The 27,755-nt window shown below is 43.0% G+C and overlaps 2 protein-coding genes across 5 annotated transcripts; one reads left to right on the top strand and one right to left on the bottom strand.

Moving 5' to 3' along the window:
* The first annotated feature begins 177 nt into the window (after positions 1-177).
* Positions 178-17,382, top strand: LOC120055867 (centromere protein L-like). Its single transcript, XM_039003896.1, has 5 exons — positions 178-223; positions 14,237-14,405; positions 14,582-14,833; positions 14,932-15,483; positions 15,739-17,382. The coding sequence occupies exons 1-5, from the start codon at positions 207-209 to the stop codon at positions 15,811-15,813; spliced, it is 1,065 nt and encodes a 354-aa protein (XP_038859824.1). The 5' UTR covers positions 178-206; the 3' UTR covers positions 15,814-17,382.
* Positions 17,253-27,082, bottom strand: LOC120055865 (kelch-like protein 20). Of its 4 annotated transcripts, XM_039003894.1 has the most exons (12): positions 26,976-27,076; positions 24,036-24,098; positions 21,813-21,962; positions 20,982-21,555; positions 20,295-20,453; positions 19,898-20,108; positions 19,524-19,707; positions 19,135-19,278; positions 18,803-18,936; positions 18,268-18,476; positions 17,979-18,085; positions 17,253-17,888 (listed from the first exon to the last, which is right to left on the bottom strand). In XM_039003894.1, the coding sequence occupies exons 3-12, from the start codon at positions 21,851-21,853 to the stop codon at positions 17,804-17,806; spliced, it is 1,848 nt and encodes a 615-aa protein (XP_038859822.1). In that variant the 5' UTR covers positions 21,854-21,962; positions 24,036-24,098; positions 26,976-27,076; the 3' UTR covers positions 17,253-17,803. The 4 variants fall into 4 exon arrangements, with proteins under 4 accessions (XP_038859822.1, XP_038859823.1, XP_038859821.1 ...); XM_039003895.1 differs by lacking the exon at positions 21,813-21,962 and having other exon boundaries at positions 26,976-27,082; XM_039003893.1 differs by lacking the exon at positions 21,813-21,962 and having other exon boundaries at positions 18,268-18,473; positions 26,987-27,057.
* Positions 27,083-27,755: the final 673 nt, after the last annotated feature.

The following is a 27,755-nucleotide window of genomic DNA, read 5'->3' as shown; positions in this document are numbered from 1 at the left end:
ATGAAAATATAACTAGATTTTTAGAGGTGGATCCATGACTTATCCGGCATAATTGCCGAGTGAACATAAATCTGCAATTCGACTAAAATGTTGAATGATGCTGTACTTGACTACATTTTCTTATCAAGATTCCAGTTGCATCATGGGAAAGCGCGATGTTCAAATCCACTTCCTGGCTTTGCTGGTGTTATTTTTTTTTTCCAGTGATGGAGGAACGAAACAGGTACAAATATAGTGCACTTTCTTACCTATTTTTAATTAATGTCGATAGACAGCTATGTTATCGAGGTTAGCATATAAAAAGATTGCTAACTAAGCTGTTGGTCAGCGAGGAAAACGAGATCGTATCAAAACAGCGTCTGCTTTGCCAAAACAAAGCTAGCCAGCTAGCGTTAGCAACCCTTTTTGACAGAGAACAAGGCCATGATAGTTAGTATGTGGAAAAGGGGATATAGAGTAATAGCATATTTTTGTGGGTACTAACTCCGCCATGGCTCGTTGGACAAAGCCTACGGGGAAATGTCTGGGGTTGTTGTAGCTAGGGTTTTTGGATTAACTGCTCAAATAGGTCGGGGGTGTGGTATATGGTCAGTATACCACGGCTAAGGGCTGTTCTTACGCACGATGCATAGGGACACAAGCCCTGAGATGCCTAATTGCTATTATAAACTGGTTACCAGCGTAATTAGAGCAGTAAAACATACATGTTTTGTCATACCCGTGGTATACGGTCTGATAAACCACGGCTGTCAGTCAATCAGCATTCAGGGCTCGAACCACCCAGTTCATAAACGGGCTTAGAAGCTCTTATACGCTCAAATCCAAATGTTATTCGTCACATACTTCACAAACAACAGGTGTAGAGGCTAATGGCGAAATTGAGAAAATAATAGCAATGTGAAACATGTAATAATAACCGTAGTAATACATAATGGGTAACACAATGAGTAATGATAACTTGGCTATACATGGGGTACCGGGACTGTACTGTACATTGTTTTAACTGTCTTTATCACAGTTGCAGCCAACAGTATTTTTCAGTGACATGTTTCTGGCAGCCTTCTTCAATTACACACAGGTGTTCAGAACATGCACATGCTAGATGGCTAATTAACACAGGCCTTCCATATACACGTAAAATATCATGGAGATATGGCCGTGTGGGAACAGTAACACTATAAAGGTGTGTATCGATTTAAGGTTTTGTTTTTTGAAAAGTATTTATTGCTGATATGAAAGACCATACCGCAAGCGATGCATGTTAATGTTCAGACCGAGCAATGGGCTCTTAACAAAGTTCCCCCATACGGAAGACACCTTTGTCCAATGACTCTTGTGTAATTTTAATTGAACTTAGTCATGATTAAGAGCTAGGGTACGAGGTAGATATGTACATATAACTTGGAATAAATTAACAGATAAACAGTAGCAGCAACGTATGTAATGAGTCAAAGTTAGTGCAAAAAGGGTCAATGCACATAGTCCAGGTAGCTATTTGGTTAACTATTTAGCAGTCTTATGGCTTGGGGGTAGAAGCTGTTCAAGGTCCTGTTGATTACAGACTTGATGCATTGGTGCCATGCAGGGTGTGGTAGCAGAAAGAACAGTCTATGATTTGGGTGGCTGGAGTTTTTGACAATTTAAAGTCTTCCTCTTACACCGCCTGGTATAGAGGTCCTGGGTGTCAGGGAGGTCGGGTCCAGTGATGTATTGGGCCGTACACACTACACTCTGTAGCGCCTTGAGGTCAGATGCCAAACAGTTGCCGTACCAAGCGGTGATGCAGCCCATCAAGCCTCTAAGGTGCAGTGTTGAGTAACCGGGTGGTAGCCGGCTAGTGATGGCTATTTAACAGTCTGAACACCTTGTGATAGAAGCTGTTTTTCAGTCTCTCGTTCCCAGCTTTGATGCACCTGTACTGACCTTGCCTTCTGGATAGTAGCGGGGTGAACAGGCTGTGGCTCGGGTGGTTGATGATCTTTTTGGCCTTCCTGTGACATCGGATGCTGTAGGTGTCTTGGAGGGCAGGCAGTGTGCCCCCGGTGATGCGTTGGGCAGACCGCACCACCCTCTGGAGAGCCCTGCTGTTGCGTGCCGTGCAGTTGCCGTACCAGGCGGTGATACAGCCCGATAAGATTCTCTCAATTGCAGATCTGTAAGTGTAAGTTTGTGAGGGTCTTAGGGACCAAGCCAAATTTCTTCAGCCTCCTTCATCACACTGTCTGTGTTTGGACCATTTCAGATTGTCAGTGACGTGTATAGGGTTGCACATTTTGGGGAATATTCAGAGGTGGAAACTTTCCGTGGAAATTAACGGGATTATTTTGGAATTAATGGATATATATGTAAGTTATAATTAATACCATTTAAATGTAGTTCTTTTTTACATTGGATATATTTATGTGGAGAAAAACATAAACATTTTACCTTGTCATAAGCAGACATAATTGCATATCCTTCCAATAGAAAAAAAACTATTTAGGTACGAATGTAACTTTAGTTGAGTTGACTCTTCACATGGGATGATTTCACTGAACAACAAAAGAAAGGGAATATTGAATGATCCCCAATGATCCATCGCACCTCCCAAAAACACCTGCCAGATTCTTTTCGTGTCTGAGCTGTTGAATTGCGACTGTACTGTTTTGCCTGTTTGGTTGCCTTATGGAGGGAATAACTCCGCCCCAGGTGGTGAGGGTACAGCACACGCTGATCCTCAACACAGGGGCTCCTCAGGTGTGCGTGCTTAGTCCCCTCCTATACTCCCTGTTCACCCACAACTTTGTAGCCACGCACAACTCCAACACCATCATTAAGTTCATCTTGACTGTCAGGAAGTCCAGGATCTGGTTTCAGAGGGAGATGTTTAGTCTTAAAGGTGCTGCATGGTCACTCTTAAGTTTGCCTTGGCCGTGCAACATTTACAGTGATACGGGCCCTGCGGAAGTCAGATCATTCATACTTCTTGCACTTCATGGAGCAGCGCAGAGCTGTTGTCAAGGAAATGTGTTTGTGTTTATACACAATGGTGTTGAACACTGAGCTGTAGTCAATTAACAGCCATCTCACATAGGTGTTCTTCTTGTCCAGGTGGGAACGGACAGTGTGGAGTGCAATAGAGAATGTGTCGTCTGTTGGGGTTGTATGCGAATTGGAGTGGGTCCAGGGTGTCTGGGATTACGGTGATGGTGTGAGCCATGATGACCAGCCTTTCAAAGCATTTCATGGCTACATATGTGAGTGCTACTGGGCGATTGTCATTTAGACAGGTTACTTTGGCGTTCTTGGGCACAGGGACTATGGTGGTCTACTTGAAACATGTAGGTATTACAGACTGGGTCCGGGAGAGGTTGAAAATGTCAGTGAAGAGACACTTGCCCGCTGGTCAGCGCATGCTGAGTACGCATCCTGGTAATCCATCTGGCCCTGCGTCCTTGTGAATGTTAACCTGTTTAAAGGTCTTACTCACATCAGCTACGGAGAGCGTGATCAAACAGTTGTCCGGAGCAGCTGGTGCTCTCATGCAGAAGACATTTAGCTGGTCTGGTAGGCTTGTGTCACTGGGCAGCTCGTGGCTGGGTTTCTCTTTGTAATCCGTGATAGTTTGCAAACTCTGCCACATCCGACGAGCGTCAAAGCCGGTGTAGTAGGATTTGCTCTTAGTCCTGTATTGATGCTTTGCCTTTCTGATGGTTTGTCGGAGGGCTTAACGTTTTGTTCTATTTGTTCATCAGCTAACGTCACTTCCTGTGAATTTTGAATCATTTAATTATGTAATGAAAACAAGCAGATAAAGGCTTCAAAGTTCATAAAGGTCATGTTAACTGAATGACATCTCTTAGAACAAAATGTATAAACTCTCCTAAGTCTGTGTTAACCTCAGACCTTATTTTTGCCCTTTATCCCAAAACCCATTTTTTCCCCCATAGGAATGGAGGTAACCAGAGGTAACTAATTTGTTTTTTAGGGCTACAATCTGGTGAGCTCTAATTTAATTTGATCCAATGAATGGTACCATCAAATTAAAATAGTTACAATGTTTTATTTGAAAATGTTAATGTTTTTTGTTTTGGTGGCTAATATTTTTTTCATTGAGATTTCTAAACTGGCCATGAACTAATCTCCTTTTAACCTTAACAACCTCATCGTACAGATATTGTCAGCACAAATATTTGTATAAAACAACGCCTAAGTTAGAGCTACGGGTAGAGTAGTCGAGAACATCTGGTTTTAGGGCCTTGAGTTTTTTTTACGTACCTCGCCCGTGTGCCCGCTACATGGGTCCACTTACCCCTACACAGTGGAAACCTCTCCCAGTGATATAGTGCCTACATTGGATCAGCATGGGTCTGTCTAGTACTGCTTTGTACACACCGTGTAGTCACCTTTCTCTAGTTTCAGAGAGTACTGATTTTATCGCACGATGAAGGACGTTGGATTGTGTTGATATCACAAGTTTACTGGAGAACTGAGACGAAGTAGAGACTCTGGACAGGGTGGATATTCGTATAATAAAAAGCAGTTTATTCAGAGGTAAAGATATCTGATACAAGCGTGCACGGACTCGTTCATTCAGCTCGTAAGGAACCTGCAGACAGAGCCCAGATAACAGAGTGCATAGACATTTTATACAGCACAGAAAGTAGGTTGAGTCTGGAAGTTCTGGTCCTCTGGTTGGTTCTGGACAGGTTGTTGTCTTCTCAGATTGGTCCTGATGAGCTGGGCGTCATCCTTCTGAGTCTTGCAGCAAAAGTTCTTTGTTACCAAATGTTCAGCTAAGCAGGAGATTTTGTGTGTGCGTAGATATTCCTGTTTTAATCAGTGTTTATGAAAGGTTTACGTCAGCCCTCTGTCCTTGGGTATGTGTGTGTCTCAGTATCTCGTGAAATGCAGACCCAAGCACCCTTTTCTTATCAGTGTTTATGAAAGGTCTGTGCCAGCCATCTGTCTCTGGGTGTGTGTGGGTCTCAGTATCTGCTTATGAGTTTGTGAGAAACCCTGTTTTGAAAGAAGTTAGTTATAACAACGTAATAGCAATATGCTTGTGTTATTTTAAATGGTATTTATTACAAATCCCCCTCTTCACGTCTCATAAGAGACGTGACAAAAGCTAGGACAAAAGCTATAAATGGCAAAATTAGAGTAAACTTTATCAGAAGATAAAGTTTTGATTCCCCCTCTTCACGTCTCACAAGAGACGTGACAAAAGCTATAAATGGCGTTGAATTAGTCATCAGTCAAATAGCCTGGCTCAGCATCCTCCAGGGCAAGCAGAGGAAACATCTGTCCCTTCTCTGCCTGGTTGGGATCAATAGCAGTAGTTATGATCCTAGTGGTCAGCGTTCGAATACATGGAATGCAGCAGCATCCACAAAGCACCAGTATCGCAGCGAAGACAGATATAGATACCAGTATGGAAGAAACAAGCGTCTTATATTTACCAAACGCATCCATCCAAGAGTCCCACATTGAGGTATTCACTCCTGAGTGGCTCTTCATTTTCCCATTAAGAGTACGAAGACCCTCTAAGGCAACAGTAAGACTACCATCAGTTGCTGTGTTATTGGGAATGAAAGTACAACATTGCTCCCCGAACATGGCACAAACACCTCCGCGTTCAGCCAACAACATATCCACCGCGATTCTATTTTGGAATGCCATCAGGGAAGTAGCTTCCAATTGGCCATGGACCGCCTCGAAGCCTTGTTGAGTCCAATTGCCCAGTTTCTGGACATTAAAATGAATGTAATTAATTCTATCCACATTTTTATTAACTGTACACCACCAGCAAAATGATGATTCAAAACCCGCGGCTACTTGGTCAACCAATTTATACTCATCTGGTACCCCCCTGGGGACGCCAATTTCATCAATGTAAGTTGGGTCCCCAGCAGAAGGGCCTACTGCGCGCTTGGTCCTGGTAGGCCAATATTCAAGACCCAGGGCTTGTATACCGGTGAGCAAATCTTGGACACCTATGGGGTAAACAGAGATGGGCAGCAGAAGAGTTATGAGTGCACAGATACCAGTGGCATTACTGGGAAGTTTGTCAAACAAACGAGTACCCCCACACCACCACCACACATCAGCTCTAGACACTGGTTCAAAGATGGCCGTAAGTATGTGAGTGTACAAGCACCAACTAGCAGGGAGCTTACCCAACAATGTCCCTCCTCCTGTCATGTTTATGCATGTGAAGTTAGCTCTAGCCACGCTAGAGGAGAATATCGGTTTCTTGACCACAGTGGTGACTACCGGATAAACAGAGTCCCACTGTGAACACTTCTCAGGTGGGTTGTCTTTGTCCATAAGGGGCATTAGACAGTCTCCTGTTATGGCGGCTGGGACTATGCGGAGCAATGGTCTAGCTCCCATGCAAACGACGCAGCTTTGCAGGGTCGTGTTAGCTGCTTGTTCGGTCAATAATAGCCAATTGTTAGAGAAACCTGAGATTCCGGTGGCAGTATGAATGGTATCATCAGGGGTGGTAGGAGTGGTGACCATAATAATAGGACCCCAATCACCCTTCCCCTTAGATGTTAAAACAGTAAACCGGTCAGAAATAGCAGAGGGCTGAGCCTGCTGTGTAATGCAGATTTTCAATGGCCAGTAGAGTAGATCCTTGCTAGAATCTTCATATGGTGCTAGTATAAAATCCTGACAACCCGTCCCAGTACCTGGTCGGATAATTAGTGATAATCCCCAATTATGCAATCCAGTCCTAGTCAGCGACAATCTTTGTCGCCAGATAAGAACTTCTTGCCCTGATGAATATCTGGACCAGTCAGGACCAGTCTCAGCGACCAGGTTCTTCCATGACCACTCCTGAAACCCCCCTCTTGTCATGTACCAGTTGAATCTGGTGTACTCCAGACTATGCCCTCCCAGGCCATTCCTAGCTTTTCCCAATGCCCCCCAAGTCAGTGTAATGGTGGTGGTCGCATTAGAGGGTACACATAAGGTGGTGCTTCTGACCTTTGTTGGAGTGCATTGTTGGTCTGTGGGTGCAGTGCTGCGTGCCATACTTCGTTTGGGACGGGAGTAATTGGAGGGAGTGATATCAGGGACGGTGGTTGGGATATGGGTATGGGTATGTATGCGTGATGTGGTAGGGTGTGATAAGTGTTCTATCAACCATGTGAAAGTGCCCATGGACACCCCAAATATTAGTAGGAATATCACAAATAATGGGCCAGATATCCCTAGCCTTGCCCAGGGAGGGAGAAATGTCCCTCTAACTGGGCGAGGTTCCTTTTTCAGGGGAGGCGGAGTTTGATGCCGCATCACCTGAGTCAGGAGTGTCTTCATTTGGAATCGAATTTAGGCCGCTCAAATCAGCTCTGACTTCTGTCAGTGTTCTGGAAGGAATTGGAGCTGGAGTGCAATGTGTGAGGTGGTGCCAAGGTGCGCCTGATTTACCTTTGACCTGAACTGAGTGTGAAGTAACCTCCTTCACTTCGTACAGTTCAGTCCACCTGGGTTCCAGCCACTTTCTCTTGTGGACTTTAACCCCCACCCAGTCACCATTTTACATTCAGTGGTGGCGTGCCTCCTGGCAGCTCCCCCTCTCGGACCTTGTGAATCTGTTTGGAGAGAGCTGCAGAAAGTTCCGTCAGTTTTTTCACATATTTACATCAAGAGTGGGCATATGACCTCCCTCTCTTGGTGGACCAGGCATGACTCTTCCAGTCATTATCTCATGAGGAGAGAGATGGGTGCCTGCCCCTGGAGAGGCTCTCATGGCCATCAACCCCAGAGGCAGGGCTTCAACCCATATCAACTTCGAACCTGCACATACCTTGGCTATCTTAGCCTTCAAAGTTTGATTGGCGCGTTACACGAGACCCTGAGATCGGATTTGTCGTGGGACACCATACCTAGGTATGAGTTCCGTTTGTAGCCACCTAATGACTGACTTAGCATCTTCCCCTGCCGTTGGTACTGCCCCAACCCATGATTCTTTGGTCTAAAAATTCATTTAACTTAAGTTTTGAGACGGTAGTGGCGGCCATGGCTATATTAGCAAAAATTAGGGTCTGGTTCGACTATCTTAGTGCACTTAGCCCGTCACTGGCCGAGACCAGCAATGTATCCTCGGCGCTGACACCGACTTATCTCTGGTGCCCCACACTCGTACACAAAGAATTATTTACAGCAGTTATTACTGTTAATCAGTTTTTCGAGTTATTATATATTTTCCCAGAAGGTATCAGAATCGCCCTTCCGGAACAATATATTAACAAACTCAAGCGCTTTTAAAATAATTATCAATTCAATTTTAAGAATTATTTTGCAATAGTTATTATCGTTTTTCAGTTTTTCGAGTTGTTATATATTTTCCCAGAAGGTGACAGAATCGCCCTTCCGGAACAATATATTAACAAACTCAAGCGCTTCTAAAATAATTATCAATTCAATTTTAAGAATTATTTTGCAATAGTTATTATCGTTTTTCAGTTTTTCGAGTTGTTATATATTTTCCCAGAAGGTGACAGAATCGCCCTTCCGGAACAATATATTAACAAACTCAAGCGCTTCTAAAAGAATTATCAATTCAATTTTAGGAATTATGGAAATACCAACAGCACAATAGAGGAAAAATACAAGTCAGTTTTCAGCTCGGCGGCTGTACCACGGGCCAAAAGAAGACTCAGCTGTCCTCCCAAAAGTTATCAACTAGTGAGTCTCGTGAAAAGGCCAATCTTACACAACATTCAAATTAACATTTCCACATTTGTATTTTATTACATAACAACATTAATACATTGATCGCAGGTTAAGTTCTTCACAGTGCATCTAGTTAAGTGCCAAGTCAACCATTGCCCGCTATCTGAACTTGTATTTTTATTTTTATTTTGTTGATTCCCCCTAGGTAACTTCCAAGTGTTTTAACCAATCAAATGTCGTTAAGTCTGGGGAACCTTTTCTAGACTTGGATTCTCACGGAATTCTCACTCAACCCGACTATCTGAATCTTTTTATCAAGTCAGTTACAATTATAACACAATTACTTGGATTCTCACGGCTTCTACCCGACTATGTGAATCTTTTTACAACACACATTTACTTAGATTCTCACGGCTTCTACCCGACTGTGTGAATCTGAGTCTCACGGCTTCTACCCGACTATGTGACTCTCTATAAGTTATTTGGATTCTCACGGCTTCTACCCGACTATGTGACTCTCTATATCTCAGATATCTTTACATGTTTACTTTTACATTTACAATAGACATTTATCATAAATTTAACAGTAACCCATACTCAACCTCAGTACTTCTGATCTTTAATTTGGATTTTCCTAATATACAATATGCAGATTTTTGATTTAACAGGTACTGCTTACCTTTGTTTTGACGGCCGTCTAGATCAGTTTTCTGAGGCGAGCTGGATTCCCGGCTGCTCCTTCGGACAGGTCACCCTTCCTTTCTGATCCGTCTCTTACTTGTCTCTTTTCTCTATCAACTTTTATGGACCGAATTCAGAGAAGAAAACCATCCTCTGCTACCAATTTGTTGATATCACAAGTTTACTGGAGAACTGAGACGAAGTAGAGACTCTGGACAGGGTGGATATTCGTATAATAAAAAGCAGTTTATTCAGAGGTAAAGATATCTGATACAAGCGTGCACGGACTCGTTCATTCAGCTCGTAAGGAACCTGCAGACAGAGCCCAGATAACAGAGTGCATAGACATTTTATACAGCACAGAAAGTAGGTTGAGTCTGGAAGTTCTGGTCCTCTGGTTGGTTCTGGACAGGTTGTTGTCTTCTCAGATTGGTCCTGATGAGCTGGGCGTCATCCTTCTGAGTCTTGCAGCAAAAGTTCTTTGTTACCAAATGTTCAGCTAAGCAGGAGATTTTGTGTGTGCGTAGATATTCCTGTTTTAATCAGTGTTTATGAAAGGTTTACGTCAGCCCTCTGTCCTTGGGTATGTGTGTGTCTCAGTATCTCGTAAAATGCAGACCCAAGCACCCTTTTCTTATCAGTGTTTATGAAAGGTCTGTGCCAGCCATCTGTCTCTGGGTGTGTGTGGGTCTCAGTATCTGCTTATGAGTTTGTGAGAAACCCTGTTTTGAAAGAAGTTAGTTATAACAACGTAATAGCAATATGCTTGTGTTATTTTAAATGGTATTTATTACAATTGCACAAGCAATATATAAAATGCCGGAGCTGTGTCTATTTCGGCCAGTTCCGAGATAAAGAAAAACACCTAAACTTCCAATGTAGCAATTGCCTGCTAGCCGAAGGCTATAGAGAAGTTGCTACTTTGAGTAAACAAATTGCTAATTTGCACCAGCTATTGGGGAAGCCACGTCCTCCTACCTTCTCGTTCTCCACTCCATTGGCAGCAAACAACACCAAGCTGAGGGGAGTCTCGCCATCAGGCAGACTATCGTCATTGGATTGGCCATTGCAGAAAGGGGATGCTGGTTCTTCTCCAGAGGCTACAGCTAGTGGCTCCTTTGTGGACCAAGCGGTACGGCGTGGGACTCAATGCCAGCGAGGACCTCTATCTCAACCCTCTACAGCGACGGAAGCAATGAGTGTGATCTGTGGTGGCCGAGTTGGAAAAAACAAGAATAAAAATGGAGCTGTACAAAAGGCTTTGGAAGAAAATAATAATGGTAAACGGCTAGCTACCGTTTTAATCGGGAGCTCAATGATAAAGCAAGAGTCAATCCAAGATACACGCACACTTAGTTTTCCAGGTGCTAAAGTCACTGATTTAATAAGGAATTTTACCAGTAGTCAAGAAGCAGATTCCTGACACAACAACAGTTGTTGCACGTTGGGCTAAGGCTAGAGAAACTTCTAGCTCTGACTGGCAGACTTTTAGGCAGCTGAGAAACCTGTGCATCAGACTTGTTAGAAGAACAAAATCGGATTACTATGTGATTCGTTTAAATGACTGTTATGGGAATCCAGCCAAATTCTGGAAAGTAGTTAAAACATTAAAGAACAATATGCACTCCACACTCCCAAATCAGATAGGGTTGGATACTGGACTCATTACTGATAAGAACGCCATTGCCAATGCCTTCAACAATCACTTCATTGTAGCGGGCAATCTTTTTGAGAAAATGTCGACCACAAATGAAGGAAGAAAATATACACATGAAGGGATTATGCATGAAGTATGCTGATGGTCAAGATTTCTCACTAAGCCTCTTCACAGAGGAGAAAGTTATTGATGCCTTAGCCATAGACACTATGAAAGCAACAGGGGCTGACAAACTTGGCCCAGGGTTGCTGGTTAGAGCTGCACCACTTATCGCTGGTGCTCTTACTCATATTTGTAACCTCACGTTAACCTCTGGGGTCATACCTAAGATTTGGAAAACTGCCTATGTGCTGCCTCTGCACAAAGGTGGGGATACTGGTGACCTTGATAATTATCGAGCTGTCTTGTCTTGTAAAAATGTTAGTCATTGGTAAATGTACAGCTGTGATCTTTCTTGTCTGACAACTGCATACTGAACTAATTTAAGTCCGGTTTTAGACCGGGGCACAGTACTATCACAGCCTCCACACTGGTTGTAAATTATATTGTAAGAGCGTTGGATAAGAAGTTGAACTGTGTTGCTTTGTTTGTTGATCTGTCGAAGGCGTTCGATACAGTTGATCATTCTCTTCTGCTGAAGAGACTGACCTCATTGGGGTCGGCCTCAGATACGTTTGTGGTTTCAGAATTATCTCAGTGATAGATCTCAGGCTATTATTGCAGATGGGGTAAAAATCTGATTTTGTCACTGTTCACAAAGGAGTCCCACACGGTTCGATTTTAGGTCCTTCATTATTCACTATATACATAAATGATATCTGTAACTCAGTGAAAAAAATGCAACTTTCATTTCTATGCTGATGACACAGTACTATATGCCACAGCCCATCACTCGCTCAAGAATTTACATTCCTGCAGTTTGACTTTGAATTGCTTCAAGATGCACTTGTAGATTTTAGGCTGGTGCTTAATTCAAGTAAAACTAAGTATATGGTATTTTCACGATCCAAAAGTATACAATTGGAATCTGAACATTGCTACCCATGATGGCTCTCTTTTGGAACGTGTTCCCACCTGTAAATACCTTGGAATTTAGTTAGATGATAATCTCTCTTTTAAAACTCACACACCCCTCTGTGGGTGAGAGAGGGTCTGGTTATCTATTGCCAAGCTGATCTGATCCATTCGGATCCTCATAGAACAGTCATGACATTGTGAACAGGCACAACTCTGGTAGTCTTTTCTCAAAGTTGCCGGGATATCACGTGTCCTACTCATCAGTACACTCGTAACAACCTAAGCATTACTAAACTTCTATCAAATAAGCCATACATTTTGTTGCCCAAATTCAACACTCATTGACTTGCTTGGTGTGTGTGAAAAAAATAAAAACCGCCACCTGCTGAAGAAGACAGATTTTGGGCCCAGTTATCTATCTCACTTCACCTCTTCCCCTCTGCTGCCCAGCATTTTTATACATGACCCTAAGCATGATGGGACATTAACTGCTTAATTAACTCAGGAACCACACCTGTGGAAGCACCTGCTTTCAAATACACTTTATCCCTCATTTACTCAAGTGAAGCCATTATTTTGGCAGTTATCTGTATGTTTTCTTTAGTTATATTCTTACTACAGTGTTTCCCTCCACCTTTGAAAAGGAAATATGTTAGATGTCACTAGAAGTTATATAGTCAGAATAAGAACCAGGTGCCTTTCTTTTCCTTTATCACCTAAAGCAGGGTTTCCCAATCTTGGTCCTGGGGCCCCCCTGGGTGCACGTTTTGGTTTTTGCCCAACCACTACACAGCTGATTCAAATAATTAAAGCTTGATGATGAGTTGGTTATTTGAATCGGCTGTGTAGTGCGAGGGCAAAAACCTAAACGTGCACCCAGGGTGGTCCCCAAGACCGTTTAGGAAACCCTGACCTAATCCTAAAGAAGTTCATATCAAAACAATGAATGGCATTTACTCATGTTGGCCTAACGATTTCATAAACAGAGATTTAACTTTGACTTTAACCATTGTGTTTTTTGTACCTCATATCGAAACGGCAGATCATCTTTCAACTTACTAAAACCTTTTGGGATGCATTTCGGTACTGGATCACATATAATGATCTATTCATACCCACCCTAACATTTAAATAATATCTTATTTTTTTATGGAGGACAGGAAAGCCGAATGTATGATCAAATTATTATTATTTTTTCACTGCCCCGTTTCTTTTTAGCAGGCCAATCATATGGTAAGCCTATTTTTGTTAGGATTTAGCCCGGTGTTAAGATGGGCCTACTATAGGAAAATATGGGATTCTCCTTCCTACTCCCTGCCAGTTCATGCTGTAGCTTATTTTACATTCAGCAAGCGTACATAGAGGCTCGAGATGTAGCCTATAGCCAGTTAAGCATATGCATATTAGCCCATCATTCATAAGCTCAATGTTAGGCTTAATACTGCGGTGGGTATATCCAGTCAATTTACACAGCGAAAGAAAAAGTTGATCAGATAATGAGATCCTATCTGATGTATGTCTGCGCTCCTGAGCTTCACTGAGTGTGCGCCCTACTAGACCCCGGGTACGCAGCAGTTAAATAAGATATCCTCATGGTCTGTTGAGTCTCGGTCTTCGGTGTGTATCAACGTATTCTGTGTTTATTTTGTTTATGCTTCACAATGCTAACAGGAATGTAGGTAGCAGCCATCTGGAAATGAGGTAATCGGCTCGGTCTTCCCTTATAAATTTGTATGCCCAAATATGGTAGTAAATCGCACCAAAGATTTGAAGACGCCGATCAATAGCCAAGATAATCAGCTTCCACAGACACCTTGCTTTTGCAGATAGGGGTTACCTTCTCATACCAGACTGAATTGAATTAAAAAAAAAAAAAAATCTAATAGGGTCCCCAAGGGGACTTTACAAATAAGAGGTTAAACAAGGTAAAGTTATATAAACAATTGTTGAAATTGGTTAAATCCAAATAAGCCCTTGAGCTTTATAATATTCTCTGTAATTTGATTCCTAAATAGACCATTCTGTGTTTTATTATTTTATTTAAATATACATTTTCTCAGTCTGTTTATTGAAATAAATAATGGCTTTTTGAAAATGTTTGTGACAAACTACTACTTTTCATAATTTTCACCTATTTTTTTATTAACTTTGTATGCATGGTGTAAAATAATACAATGTTTCACTAACTATCCTAATGTGATCTGTTCTTTACAGCACTGAGGAGACCCCACGCAACAATGCCTTGGCACAACGAAGGAGCAAGAGTTACAGGCAATCAATGCGAAGCTGTGTTGAAGCAACTCATCTGGCATACACATCAGGCCTTCTGACAGCTCTAAGAATACCAAGAAGTAGAAAGGCTCCAAAGTCATGTGATATCACAGTAAGTAGCTAAGGCCAATCAATGTGGTTGTATTCACAATTCTTCTCATACATCATTGTTGACGAGTCAACTAATCTGTATGCTTGATTTGTAGCCCTGCTTGACATATTTTCATCAGACATAATTTGAGTGTATAATATTTAGATCTATCTGATGTATGTCTCTTTGCTGTCTAGAAACAGGTTGACCCAGACCAAGTAGCACTTCTGGTGAAGAAGGAATGGCAGCTGTCGTATGTCACACCTTTGTACCAGTTTAGACACACTCAGTTGAAATCCTACTCAAAGCAACTATCAGCTTTCATCGTATCAGAGAAGCAACAGGGCCTGGCGATTGAAGTTGGTCAGGAGTTGGGCTTCAAGGTCAATTTTTCTGTGGTCCTTGGGTTGGCAGAGACGGATAAAGATGCTGAAACAGTTTTCATACAGGTAAGGGTTTTTCCTCTAAATGTAGTTTGGAGTTCATACTTTATTCTTCTGTGGAATCCCTTGACTGTGGTGTTTATTGCCATCTGTTCTCATCACAGATTCTCTCCAAACAAGCGTTTTCTGCAAAAGATGATGCTCAGAAGGTTGTGTGGAGCGGCTGGCTGACCTGCGTCAACGGTGACTTGGATTATCTCCGATCACTACCCCTGGAATTTGTCAGTTTGCCTTTGTTCTGCACCAGAGGACCAGAATCGCTCACAGTGTTGGTCAAATCCTGGTTTGAAAAGACATTTGACTGTTGCTTCGGCCCTCTTGGTATCAACTCTACCAACCTCCAGTGGCTCGCATCCCTATGGACTGGGTGCCACCCCACCATCAACATCCAGTACCTGAAACTGGTCTGGACTCTCCCAACACTACCCCCTATGGATGTTACGTACACCGTCCACCCACAAGATGCCTGGGAGCTTTGGGACAGCATGCGGCAGGTTGACACTACAGAGGACAGCATCAGCATTGATGAGGTCACCGGGTTCATCAAAGGGCTGCAGTCACACTTCTTCAGGCACTTCAGGATAGACTTGTCCGCTGGGTCACTGATGCAGATCTCCACGGCTTTGGGTTCTTCTCACCATAGTGGGAAAATCAAGGTAGATATGCACATATATGGAAAATCTAACATATCTATATCTAGTCTAAACGCAAGTGACTGGCTATTTGTAACATGTAACTTGCATGTCAAATGGGCTCAGCCACACACTTAAAAAGGTGAACAATTATATAGTATGTAATTAGTACAGTATGTTTTTAACTTGTGAATGGATTTCCAACTAACCCTTGTGTAGCTGACACGTGGTTCGAGATAAAGTAGTATCCGTTATCTAACTATTCATTTTCCATCACAGATTGCAAGCCCTAATTACATCCCCACCATCCTGCAACTGCTGACAGAATGTGCTCTCCTGAAGATGCCCATCTAAGCAGACTATCTTTGACATCACAAATCTGTTTGTTTGTGTTTTGTAAAATACCTGTATACCACAAAATTACTGTCCATATAAAATTAAACCGTTTGACTTTTTTAATATTCATGTATTGTATGAAAAGGCAAATGCATACATTTCAAAATAGCAATGCTTTTGCTGATTGTGTACCTTGCCATTGTTCTGTGGTTTGGGTCACTCTAGATATTATTCACTAGAAGCGCAATAGTGTAGAAGTAAATGTGTTACAGCTTAAACTTGCCAATGTTGGTTCTGTCAGTGTGGGGTGATAGTTGATTAATCAGGTTTGATACATGGTAAACCGTCAAGTAACTTGGGCAGTTCTGAAGATGTCATTGTTTCAGTCCAGATACAGTAATTGGCAAACTGTAAGAAAGCCTGGTGTCCCAGAGAACTAGCCTAGTGATTTCCTAAATGGTAGAGATGTAACAACAAAAATAGTACATGTAAATACATTTCCAAAAACAATTGTTTGAGCTTAAAGTTTGAAATAAAGTGTTTTTATTAACAGCATGGGGTATTTTGTCAGTACAGACAATTCCACGTCATCTAATAGGGGTAAAATGCCAGGCTTACAGCTCAAAGAGAAATGTCAGACCTTCAGCAAAAATAAAGCACCAATACATTTGCCCTCAACGGTTCCATACTTTTGTGAAAGGCTGCGTTTACAGCGGCAGCCCAATTCTGATATTTTTTCCAGTTATTGGTATTTTTTCCAAGCGGAGCTTTTCACAGCTGACCAATTTGTGGAAAACAATTGGGCTGCCTGTGTAGATGCAGCCACTGGTTAGCTCTTAAACATATCTGATGTGATTGGTCAAAAGACCAATTAGTAGGGGGGAAAATGATCAGAATTGGGCTGGCTGAACACAGCCAAAGGGACACATTCATTTAAAAAATTTGGTGATCAGGCTAATAATTACTTGTGAACACTTGCATAATCTGACACATTTGGGTGATAACATATTTACAGGGGTTGAGTTTCAGCAAAACGCATGATCGTATATTTTGCTCAATAGCAGTAACAAATGGTAACATGAGATTCATCAGGATTTACATAATTTAAAAAAGTCTAAGCATATTACTGAATGTCCATCTGTTTTGCATGGTCACCAATTAAGAGGTGCATAATACATCAACCAGTTCATTATTCCTTACTGTGTCTTAGATGAACCGCAATGCAACTAATTCCTCAAGAAGAATCTATAATAGATTAAAGTGCAAGACTGTCTCAGAAATGTGTCAATGTAAAAAAAATGTATATCCCCTGTCCAGTCTTTAATGGGCAACAATCTTGTATGAAACTGTTGTAATATTGTGTAAGTGCCACCGTACCAACAATTGACCCCAGTTGTGAACGTAGAAATCCAGGTTATGCTCAGTGTGTCAAACTAATAAAAACAGCAACAAACAAAAAATTCACAGTGCATTTAATTTAGAGATTTAAACTGCCTAACAAGTTCATCCACTTTTCACAACGAGGATCAAGGGAAGCAGTGAGACCACATCTTGCACCCTCAGTTCTCTTTGAAGATTCTTCTTCATGCCCCATTTAATATTTCAATGGAAACTAAACGGTATAGTATAACCGGTACCACAGCAAAAATCTGAACTGTATCTTAAAGTGCGGCTGCAGTATTCCATTTCAGTAACCGAAAAAGAGGAAATGAAGGGTTTTCCCCCCATGATGTCAAACAATAGCTCATGTCATTGATCTATTCAGAGTTGGTTCCTCTTGGCCTTGTCAAGTCATAATACAGGAAGTACAGAAGAGAGATGAACCGTAGGCTCCTAGATAAGCCTACCAGACTTGACACAGGAACAGTAAAGCTTGTAGTCACAAGACATTTCCTTGGCTTGCCAATAACATGGCTGTGTTACAGTTAATATAGACTTCGTTCCTTGCATGATAAACAATGTTTCTTTCGGAGGCACATGCGACGGTGAGGCCTTTGACCTGGAGGTGCTACCATATGTGTGATTCACAGTGAGTCATTTTGATAACACCAACCCCTCCTCCAAGTCGCCTATAGTTCATTCCACCATAGAGCCTGGAGGGAGAGAAGGAAATTAATATCTTCACGTTCAACACAAGCCCTCTAGGGATAATATGTCTCAACCTGTTGCATGCGGTTACCTACCTCCATGTGTTAGCGTCAGGATCATAGACCTCTATTGTTTTAAGATACGTTGTCCCGTCAAAGCCACCCACAGCCATTAACTGGCCATTTACCACTGCTAGTCCAACCTGCAAGACAAACAATGCTCCAAACATCAACAGGTGTAAAGCAACAGATTCATTTTCTAGCTAGTTAATCCCAACTTTCACTAAATTACCTGATTTGATTGAAAAGTCCAACACTTCGACTCTTTATCCTAAAATAAAGCACCCAAACCAAACAGAAATCAATGTGAAAGATCCAGACTGACCCCACTACGTCTTGAAGTCATGGCTACAACAGGTGACCACTGGTTGGTCCTGGGGTTGTAGCGCTCGGCACTGCTCAGCTCGGTGGTGTCGTCCCGGCCTCCTACGGAGTAGATCATGTCCTGGTACACTGCACAGCCCAAGTGTTTTCTCCTGGTGCCCATGGGAGAGACGGTGTGCCAGCGGTTCTCCTGGGGGTTGTACCTCTCTACTGTGGTAAGATTGGAGCAGAGGCAGAGCAGACATGGAGTAAGAAAGGGGATTAGAGCAGGGTCATATTCATTAGTGTGCACTATACCAAAGCGTAGCAAGTTAACAAGTGTTTCTTATTGGACAAGCTCAGATAGTCTCCCTGTTTCAGTCCGTTTTCATCCATTTGGTGCCTAATGGATACAACCCAGATCTCTAGGGAACTATAGGGACATTGTGTTAAACTTCTACAGTGGATTATCTGTATAAATAAATAGTGTACACCCTGTTAGTGATGTGCTGACTAATGAAAGATATTGTACTGTTTTCTAAGTGCTTCATCTGTACCTGTATTGAGAGGGGACGTGCCGTCTGAACCTCCCACTGCATAGAGGAAGCCCCCCAGTACAGCCACGGCTACACCCAGGCGTCTGGTGCTCATCGAGGCCACGCGCGTCCATTTGTTCTCCTTGGGGTCATATCTGTAACAGATCATGCATAGTCACATTACTTAGTGGAGTCAGCTTTCTGTGATATTTCAGGAGGCATGTCAATTGTTTGTTATAATACTTTTAGTATTGCAAGATGAATTGTCTTTGCCTCAGCATGATAGAAAACAGTGTGATTTGTAGAAGACAAATACAGCAAATGAAACCGTGAATATGTATTGTAAGTGTGACCTTTCAACAATGTTGAGGCAGGATACTCCATCTTGGCCCCCTACTGCATACAGATACCCTCCCAGGACAGCCACACCCACACTGGTCCTGCACGTGCTTGTGGGAGCTACATCACTACTCCACTGATTTGTCTTGGGGTCATACCTGTAGTGGAGAGTGAGTTCAGTACAGTACACTAAGATAAGGAAGTTCAACAATGGAAGGAAGACCAGCCTTTTGATAAGATCTAGGGTGTGTCCCAATATTCCCTATATAGTACACTACTTTGACCAGAGCCCTGTGGACCCAGGTCATAAGTAGTGCCATTTGGGACAAGGCCCTATAAATAAACATTAACGAGGTGGTGACCCGGTAGACATCGTTTTCAAAACGGGGAAGGAAACGCTAACCTTTCCACACTGTTGAGATACGAGGACCCGTCATGGCCGCCAACAGCATAGAGAAGATCGTCAAGGACGCTGACACCCACTCCACAGCGCCTCTTACTCATGGAAGCCACCATGCGCCACTCGTTGGTCTGTGGGTCATATCGTTCCACACTGGAGATGGCATCCCCACTGCACCACCCGCCAACTGGGAACATGAAGAATTTTTTTTTAAACTTGGTGCAACTTTGTCTCTTCTAACCCTACCCTTTAGAATATTCAATGGCAACATGTTGGAAAAAGTACACGACTGTCATTTTGAAATACCTTTGAAAGCAGAAGTGATCAGACATGGGTACTAAGAGAATGCAGCGAGGTTCAAGAGTTAAGTAACTAACCTGCAAACAGCACTTCTCCACACCGGATGGGCTTCCGAGGGCGTGTTCTTGGCCCTTGCATTAGAGGGCGCTCTTGGGGCAAGAGCAGGTAATTCTTTGCCTCATCAACCAGGTCTCTGCACTCCTCATCACTTTTGATGAGAGGGTCTGATCCTACCGTTCCCACCAGGAATTTTGGGCTCAGAAGAGGAAGACGAACATGCTGGAGGACCTATAACCAGAAAACATATCCTAACTCAATGACTTACCAAGTGGAATAAGTTACAAACACTTTTGATTTTAAACAGACTGTCCTTAGTGTTACATTTCTTTTGTGAATCAAAACTACAGGTATATATCATTGCAACACCACATACCATCTCATACGATTATTTATTTATATAGCAGGTATTATCACCTGTGGCAGCTGTGGCCGGCGCTCCTGAATGCTGTACTTGACCCAGGCCATGACTGCATTGAAAACCTGCTCCTCACTTCGCACATTCAGTTCGTCACTGGAGATTATATCTATTAGCTGGTTGGCTGGAAGCAGCATGAACTCCTCACTCTCCATCACCTGAGGGCAAAGCAAGCAAAATGACCTAAGTCACTCATCAGGTGAAACCTGTTCAAAGTCCACAAAAAGACAGGGGCTGTGCTCAAGAGAATGATGCATGGTAAGGCAGTCAAGTTAAACCGGCAGCAGCATCTAATTCACATTTAAAATTCTGAAAGTTCCGTGGCAGTTATTTCCTGAGGATACAAATAACGTCGGGGTTTAATTTCATGGAAATTCTAAAACAGTATGTAAAGAAAACAAAAGACAATGTAGAAAAGCTATTAACTTTATTGCTGGGATTCACTTTTAAGGCTGTGGGGCTAAAATTACTCAGGGACACCTCTCTCTGGAGTTCACTAACTGGTAACCAGTGTGGATTTTCAAATGACTAGCTAGACTAAGTAACTAACAGGATCCTAAAACCAAAAAATGTCTCTGATAAGCTGAGAGGTAAGATGAGCAACATTATTTTTTCTAAATGACAAAGAAACACTTTTTAGATTGCGCCTCAGAGAGTGAGTGCACAGAGACTCACATGCACCTTACCTCTTGAAAGTTGTGCTGTGTAAACTTGTCAGCTATCCGCAGCAGCTCGCGGCAGGAGTGGGTGTCAGCAAAGGCACGGATACCCAGGCAATTTGAGGGGTCCAACTGGCGCTTGAGGAACTCGCAGCAAGCCTCCTGAATCTCGGCCAGCTGTAACAGACAAGCGGCGGGCAGCAATGTCTGCACATTGCCTTCCTCAACGGTAACCTGCGAAGTGTAGGCAAAGTCAATGAGCAGCTCCATGGCCCGCTCATCAATGTCCCGGATCACAACCTCTGTCTGACGGCTCTCGGCCAGCTCGCCTGTGAACATGGCCCTGAAGTAAGGGCTGCAGGCCGAAAGGATCACTCTGTGGGCATAGATCTTTTTGGCGCCGACCACCAACACGACATCACACAGTTCTCTGTGCTTGCGTAGCAGATTGATGACCTCTAATGTCTGGCGAGGGTGCTTGTCGGACACGTAGGGCATGCGTGCTGGCTGGGGCACACCCTCTGGGAGCTTGTTGGGATCACCCAGTGTGCAGCGTGCGGTGATGTCCATTCCGGTGTTGTCTGGGCGTGCGCTGGTACCCCTGCAGAACAGACACATAAAGCCAGACAGAACAGGGATAAACATCCACAATTTACACTTTAACATTGATTTATCACAAAAAACAGCCACCACAAAAATCCAATCAAAGTTAATAATTGGTAGTCAAAGTTGATGCAATAATTCCTTAAGCTAAAAAGACATCAGCTATGTCTGTCTGAACTATGGAAAGTTGAGGCCTAGATGTGAAAGAACCAAGTACCAAAATAGACATCTCCTTTCAACTAGGCTATGACTTACTGGTCGTCTAGGGTGCAATCCAAGGTCTCTTCAGCTAGCATCCAAGGTCTCTTCAGCTAGCATCCCCCTCGACCAAGCAATTTCCTCAGCAATCAGCTCTTCCAATTATAGCTCAATATGCAGTAGCAACAGTAGAGTGTCTCTGATCTCCTATACAATGTGAAGGGAGCATTGGCTACTACACAGAACAAGTGGGAACTGTCTTTCAAATCTAATTTCACAGTACAGGTGTGAAAGGTCCACGGTACATCAAGACTTACCAGGCTAAATAAGATAAACTGATTGTTTTCCCCCCACTTTTTTCATTCTTCACCCAAAAAGTAGACTCAACGTGGATGAACTTGTCAAACCACAAAGACTAAAATTGGCCTTGAAACATGGGCAAACAGCATTTTGGGTACTGACACAAGTGATACTGGATACAGGCTAGCACTCCCAGTTTCATAAAACCCAAGACATAGGTGAGAATGTCTACTCCACCTATATATAGAGAAAAGAAACGTCCTCTCACTGTCAACTGCATTTATTTTCAGCAAACTTAACATGTAAGTATTTGTTTGAACATAACAAGATTCAACAACAGACATAAACTGAACAAGTCCCACCTACGTGTGTCTAACAGAAATGGAATAATGTGTCCCTGAACAAAGGGGGGGGGGGTCAAAATCAAAAGTATCAGTCAATGCAGCTGGTGGCCACACCAGATAATAAGTACTGCAGTGCACCTCCTCCTCCTCATGGACTGCACCAGATATGCCAGTTCTTGCTGTGAGATGTTACCCCACTCTTCCACCAAGGCACCTGCAAGTTCTTGGACATTTCTGGCCCTAGCCCTCACCCTCCGATCCAACAGGTCCCAGACGTGCTCAATGGGATTGGGATCCGGGCTCTTCGCTGGCCATGGCAGAACACTGACATTCCTGTCTTGCAGGAAATCAGCCATACTGCTCATTCTGTGCGTGGCGGTATTGTCATGCTGGAGGGTCATGTCAGGAAAACCTGCAGGAAGGGTACCACATGAGGGAGGAGGATGTCTTCCCTGTAATGCACAGCGTTGAGATTGCCTGCAATGACAACAAGCTCAGTCCGATGATGCTGTGACACACCGCCCCAGACCATGACGGGCCCTCCATCTCCAAATCGATCCCGCTCCAGAGTCCAGGCCTCGGTGTAACGCTCATCCCGTCGATGATAAACGCGAATCCGACCATCACCCCTGGTGAGACAAAACTGTGACTCGTCAGTGAAGAGCACTTCTTGCCAGTCCTGCCTGGTCCAGCGATGGTGGGTTTGTGCCCATAGGCGACATTGTTGCCGGTGATGTCTGGTAAGGAACTGCCTTACAACAGGCCTACAAGCCCTCAGTCCAGCCTCTCAGCCTATTGTGGACAGTCTGAGCACTGATGGAGGGATTGTGCGTTCCTGGCGTAACTCGGCAGTTGTTGATGCCATCCTGTACCTGTCCCGCAGGTGTGATGTTCGGATGTACCGATCCTGTGCAGGTGTTGTTACACGTGGTCTGCCACTGCGAGGACGATCAGCTGTCCGTCCTGTCTCCCTGTAGTACTGTCTTAGGCGTCTCACAGTACAGACATTGCAATTTATTGCCCTGGCCACATCTGCAGTCTTCATGCCTCCTTGCAGCATGCCTAAGGCACGTTCACACAGATGAGCAGGGACCCTGGGCATCTTTCTTTTGGTGTTTTTCAGAGTCAGTAGAAAGGCCTCTTTAGTGTCCTAAGCTTTCATAACTGTGACCTTAATTGCCTACTGACTGTTAGCTGTTAGTGTCTTAACTGCTGTTCCACAGGTGCATGTTCATTCATTGTTTATGGTTCATTGAACAAGCATGGGAAACAGTGTTTAAACCCTTTACAATGAAGATCTGTGAATTTATTTGGATTTTTACGAATTATCTTTGAAAGACAGGGTCCTGAAAAAGGGACGTTTCTTTTTTGCTGAGTTTTGTAGAATCATTCTGAACTGAACACCCCTTAATTTCGATCATATTACATTACAACACATTTATACATGTTGATTTGACGATTTCCAACAAATCTAGCCTATTTCTGTCACTTGCAATGAAGAATGATGAACTAAACAAGGACACAATTGTCATTAGATGTCAAAGGACATAATTATTTCTTTGACAGATAAAATAATTTTAAAAAACAAAATAAAATCAAGCCACACAACAAAAAACATCTGGACGTCATCACATACCTGCACATTGGCTTTCCATCCATGCACAGAAAACAAATTTTGGTCCCACAACTTTTTGCCAACCTTTGTGAATAGAAAAACAAGGGAGGGATAAGTTACAATTCATTGATAGGGAGGGATGTTAGCCCACACAAGTCACTACCACTGCAACACACATAAAAATGGCTTGGTCCGGGACTCCTGGCAGATAGAAGACCAGCTAGCAGGCTGATACTGTACTACCACTAGTTAATGTTGATGTAGCCAGCAGATGCGACCAGCTTGCTTACAGCTGCACTAGGGTCAGACAGCCTTCCTGTGTAGATTAAGAAACTGCAGAGCTGTCTCAGCCTCCAGTATTTATGCTGCAATAGTTTGTGTCGGGGGGCTAGGGTCAGTCTGTTATATCTGGATTATTTCTCCTGTCTTATCCGGTGTCCTGGTGAATTTAAGTATGCTCTCTCTATTTCTCTCTTTCGGAAGACCTGAGCCCAAGGACCATGCCTCAGGACTACCTGGCCTAATGACTCCTTGCTGTCCCCAGTCCACCTGGTCGTGCTGCTGCTCCAGTTTCAACTGTTCTGCCTGCGGCTATGGAACCCTGACCTGTTCACCGGACGTGCTACCTTGTCCCAGACCTGCTGTTTTCAACTCTCTAGAGACAGCAGGAGCGGTAGAGATACTCTGAATAGCCAATTGACATTTACTCCTGAGGTGCTGACCTGTTGCACCCTCTACAACCACTGTGATTATTATTATTTTACCCTGCTGGTCATCAATGAACATTTGAACATCTTGGCCATGTTCTGTTATAATCTCCACCTGGCACAGCCAGAAGAGGACTGGCCATCCCTCACAGCCTGGTTCCTCTCTAGGTTTCTTCCTAGGTTCTGGCCTTTCTAGGGAGTTTTTCCCAGCCACCGTGCTTCTACACCTGCATTGCTTGCTGTTTGGGGTTTTAGGCTGGGTTTCTGTACAGCACTTTGACATCAGCTGATGTAAGAAGGGCTTTATAAATACATTTGATTGATATGACTCGGAAAACCTACCTCAATTGAGGGATGAGAAATGCATTGTACTACAAATTGTCCCAACTGTTACACAGAGAATACTGAACAACTGCAAAAAAACTAGCAGTGCAATCTTCTCGGTGTAACAGTTGGGATAATGGGACAATTCGGGCTCTGATGTGTCTTAATCTACACATGAAGGCACATGAGTGCAGCTGTAGGCAAGCGGGTCAGATCTGCTAGCTACTTTTGATGCAGATGAGATTGAACTCTATCTAGCTAACTAAACAAGCTAGACAAAACCTCAAACTAAGCTAGGAAATTATTGACACTTACTAGCTAGCTAATTCATATATTTATTTAGCAGTCTGCAATCCATTTTAAAGACTAGTAAAAAGATAACATTAACTATAGAGATAGTGCCTACAAAAATACGCCATTACTAACTCCGCTATGGTTCGTTGGACTATGGGGAAAAGGCGTTTTTGTAGGGTTTTTGGATAAACGCCGAAAACAAGGTCTGTGGTAAATACAGGCTTAGGAGGATCTTGTATGTTTTGTTCTATGAGATTATCATCATCAGCTAACGTCACTTTTTTTTTTTTTTTTACCCCCTTTTTCGTGGTATCCAATTATTAGTAGTTACTGTCTTGTCTCATCACTACAACTCCCGTACGGGCTCGGGAGAGACGAAAGTCGAGAGCCATGCGTCCTCCGAAACACAACCAAGCCGCACTGCTTCTTAACACAGTGCGCATCCTTCCCGGAAGCCAGCCGCACCAATGTGCCGGAGGAAACACCGTACACCTAGCAACCTGGTCAGCGTGCACTGCGCCCGGCCCGCCACAGGAGTCGCTAGTGGGCGATGAGACAAGGATATCCCTACCGGCCAAACCCTCCCTAACCCGGACGACCCTAGGCCAATTGTGCGTCGCCCCATGGACCTCCCGGTCGCGGCCAGCTGTGACAGAGCCTGGGCTCGAACCCAGAGTCTCTGGTGGCACAGCTAGCACTGCAATGCAATGCCTTAGACCACTGCGCCACCCGGGAGGCTAACGTCACTTTTTAATGAATTCTTAAGCATTTATGTAATAAAAAAAAGCACATAAAAGGTATTGTTAACTGACTGATATCTCATATAACAAAATGTTAACCTTAGGTTTTTGGATAAACGCTGAAAATAAGGTATATTCTTTCCCCATAGGGATGGCTGAACGAACCAGAGGTAACTAATTTCCGGGTTTTAGGACTACAAACTGTCTAAGTTAAAATCATAGATTTTATAACTAAACCAAGAGACCAAAGCTTGTCGTGTCCAATGGGAACAAGCAAGGAGGTGGGCAGAGCCGAGCCAAGCAAAGGGGTGGGCAGAGCCAAGCAAAGGGGTGGGCAGAGCCAAGCACGCGCTAACGACATCATATTGGCGCGTTCTAGTAACATCTGCATATTTACGTTTCCGTTAGGGAACGCCTACTCTGAAGTGCTTGTGTTCAATAACTCAATTCCCCTTTGTACTCCTAAACAGCGCGAATTGTTTCAACTTTTGCAAAGGGTGCAGTCTACAAAACTTTGTCCGTTCTGTTCATAACAGATTCTAGTTTTGGGAACAAACGGTATTGAGATCAAATGTTTAATTGATGAGAAGTCCATCTCATTCCATCTTCTCTCACTGCCCGCCAGTGGGCTTCCTCTCACTGCCATATTTGGTAAAGAGAGGTAACGACAACCAGATGCTTGACATTTAAACATCCAGTGAAATTTCTGTCTCGTTGTTCTGTGTCTATATCATAGCGTTGCATTTAGCAAGCTAGCTGGCTTGCCAACTTGGAAATATTCTAACGTTAATTAGCCTTTTCCTGATAGCTAAGTTAGCTAGCTAACCACAAATATTTTCGGTAGAAAAATGCTATTGTTACTGGATCAAGAACATAGGTCTAAAACCACTACTTACCTTATACTTACATTCGAACGTCTAGCAAAGTGTCAGATAGACAATATTTGAAATAATTTGCATGATCACAAGCTACGCTTTTGACATTCCATAAAATTCCAATCAACAGGAAATGTGCACTGGAGAGCAAGGTCCCCCTCAGAACGATTATAGGCTAAGGTTCCGATGTTCGCACTGCACAATAATGGATAAATGTTTGTGGGAAACTTCTTTATCGTAAACGCACTGTTTTAGCATATACACTTTCCACACCATTGAAAATACAGAAAAAGATAGTGATATTTTCATTTTATTTTAGCGATTTATGTTAGCAGGAAATTAGAACAAAAAGTTACCATTGTATTCATGGAAACAATAAATATAGGAGTACAAAAAGGAGTACAAAAACAAAAACATTTCGAAAATGTATCTTTCTGGCAATTAAGAGGCACCAGAGGGTTTGTTTTGGGAAAAGGGTGAGATGGGTAGAAATGCACTTTTCACTGCATGTACAGTTGAAGTCGGGAAGTTTACATACACTAAGGTTGGAGTCATTAAAACTTGTTTTTCAACCACTCCACAAATTTCTTGTTAACAAACTATAGTTTTGGCAATTCTGTTAGGACATCTGCTTTGTGCATGACACAAGTAATTTTTCCAACAATTGTTTAAAGACAGATTAGTTAATTTATAATCCACTGTATAAGAATTCCAGTGGGTCAGTAGTTAACATACACCAAGTTGACTGTGCCTTTAAACAGCTTGGAAAATGATGTCATGGCTTTAGAAGCTTCTGAAAGT

This window comes from Salvelinus namaycush, chromosome 11 (genome assembly GCF_016432855.1).
Source record: "Salvelinus namaycush isolate Seneca chromosome 11, SaNama_1.0, whole genome shotgun sequence".
Taxonomy (NCBI): Eukaryota; Metazoa; Chordata; class Actinopteri; order Salmoniformes; family Salmonidae; genus Salvelinus; species Salvelinus namaycush.
Note: the sequence above shows the minus strand (reverse complement) of the source record. Positions and strands in the feature narration are given on the sequence as shown.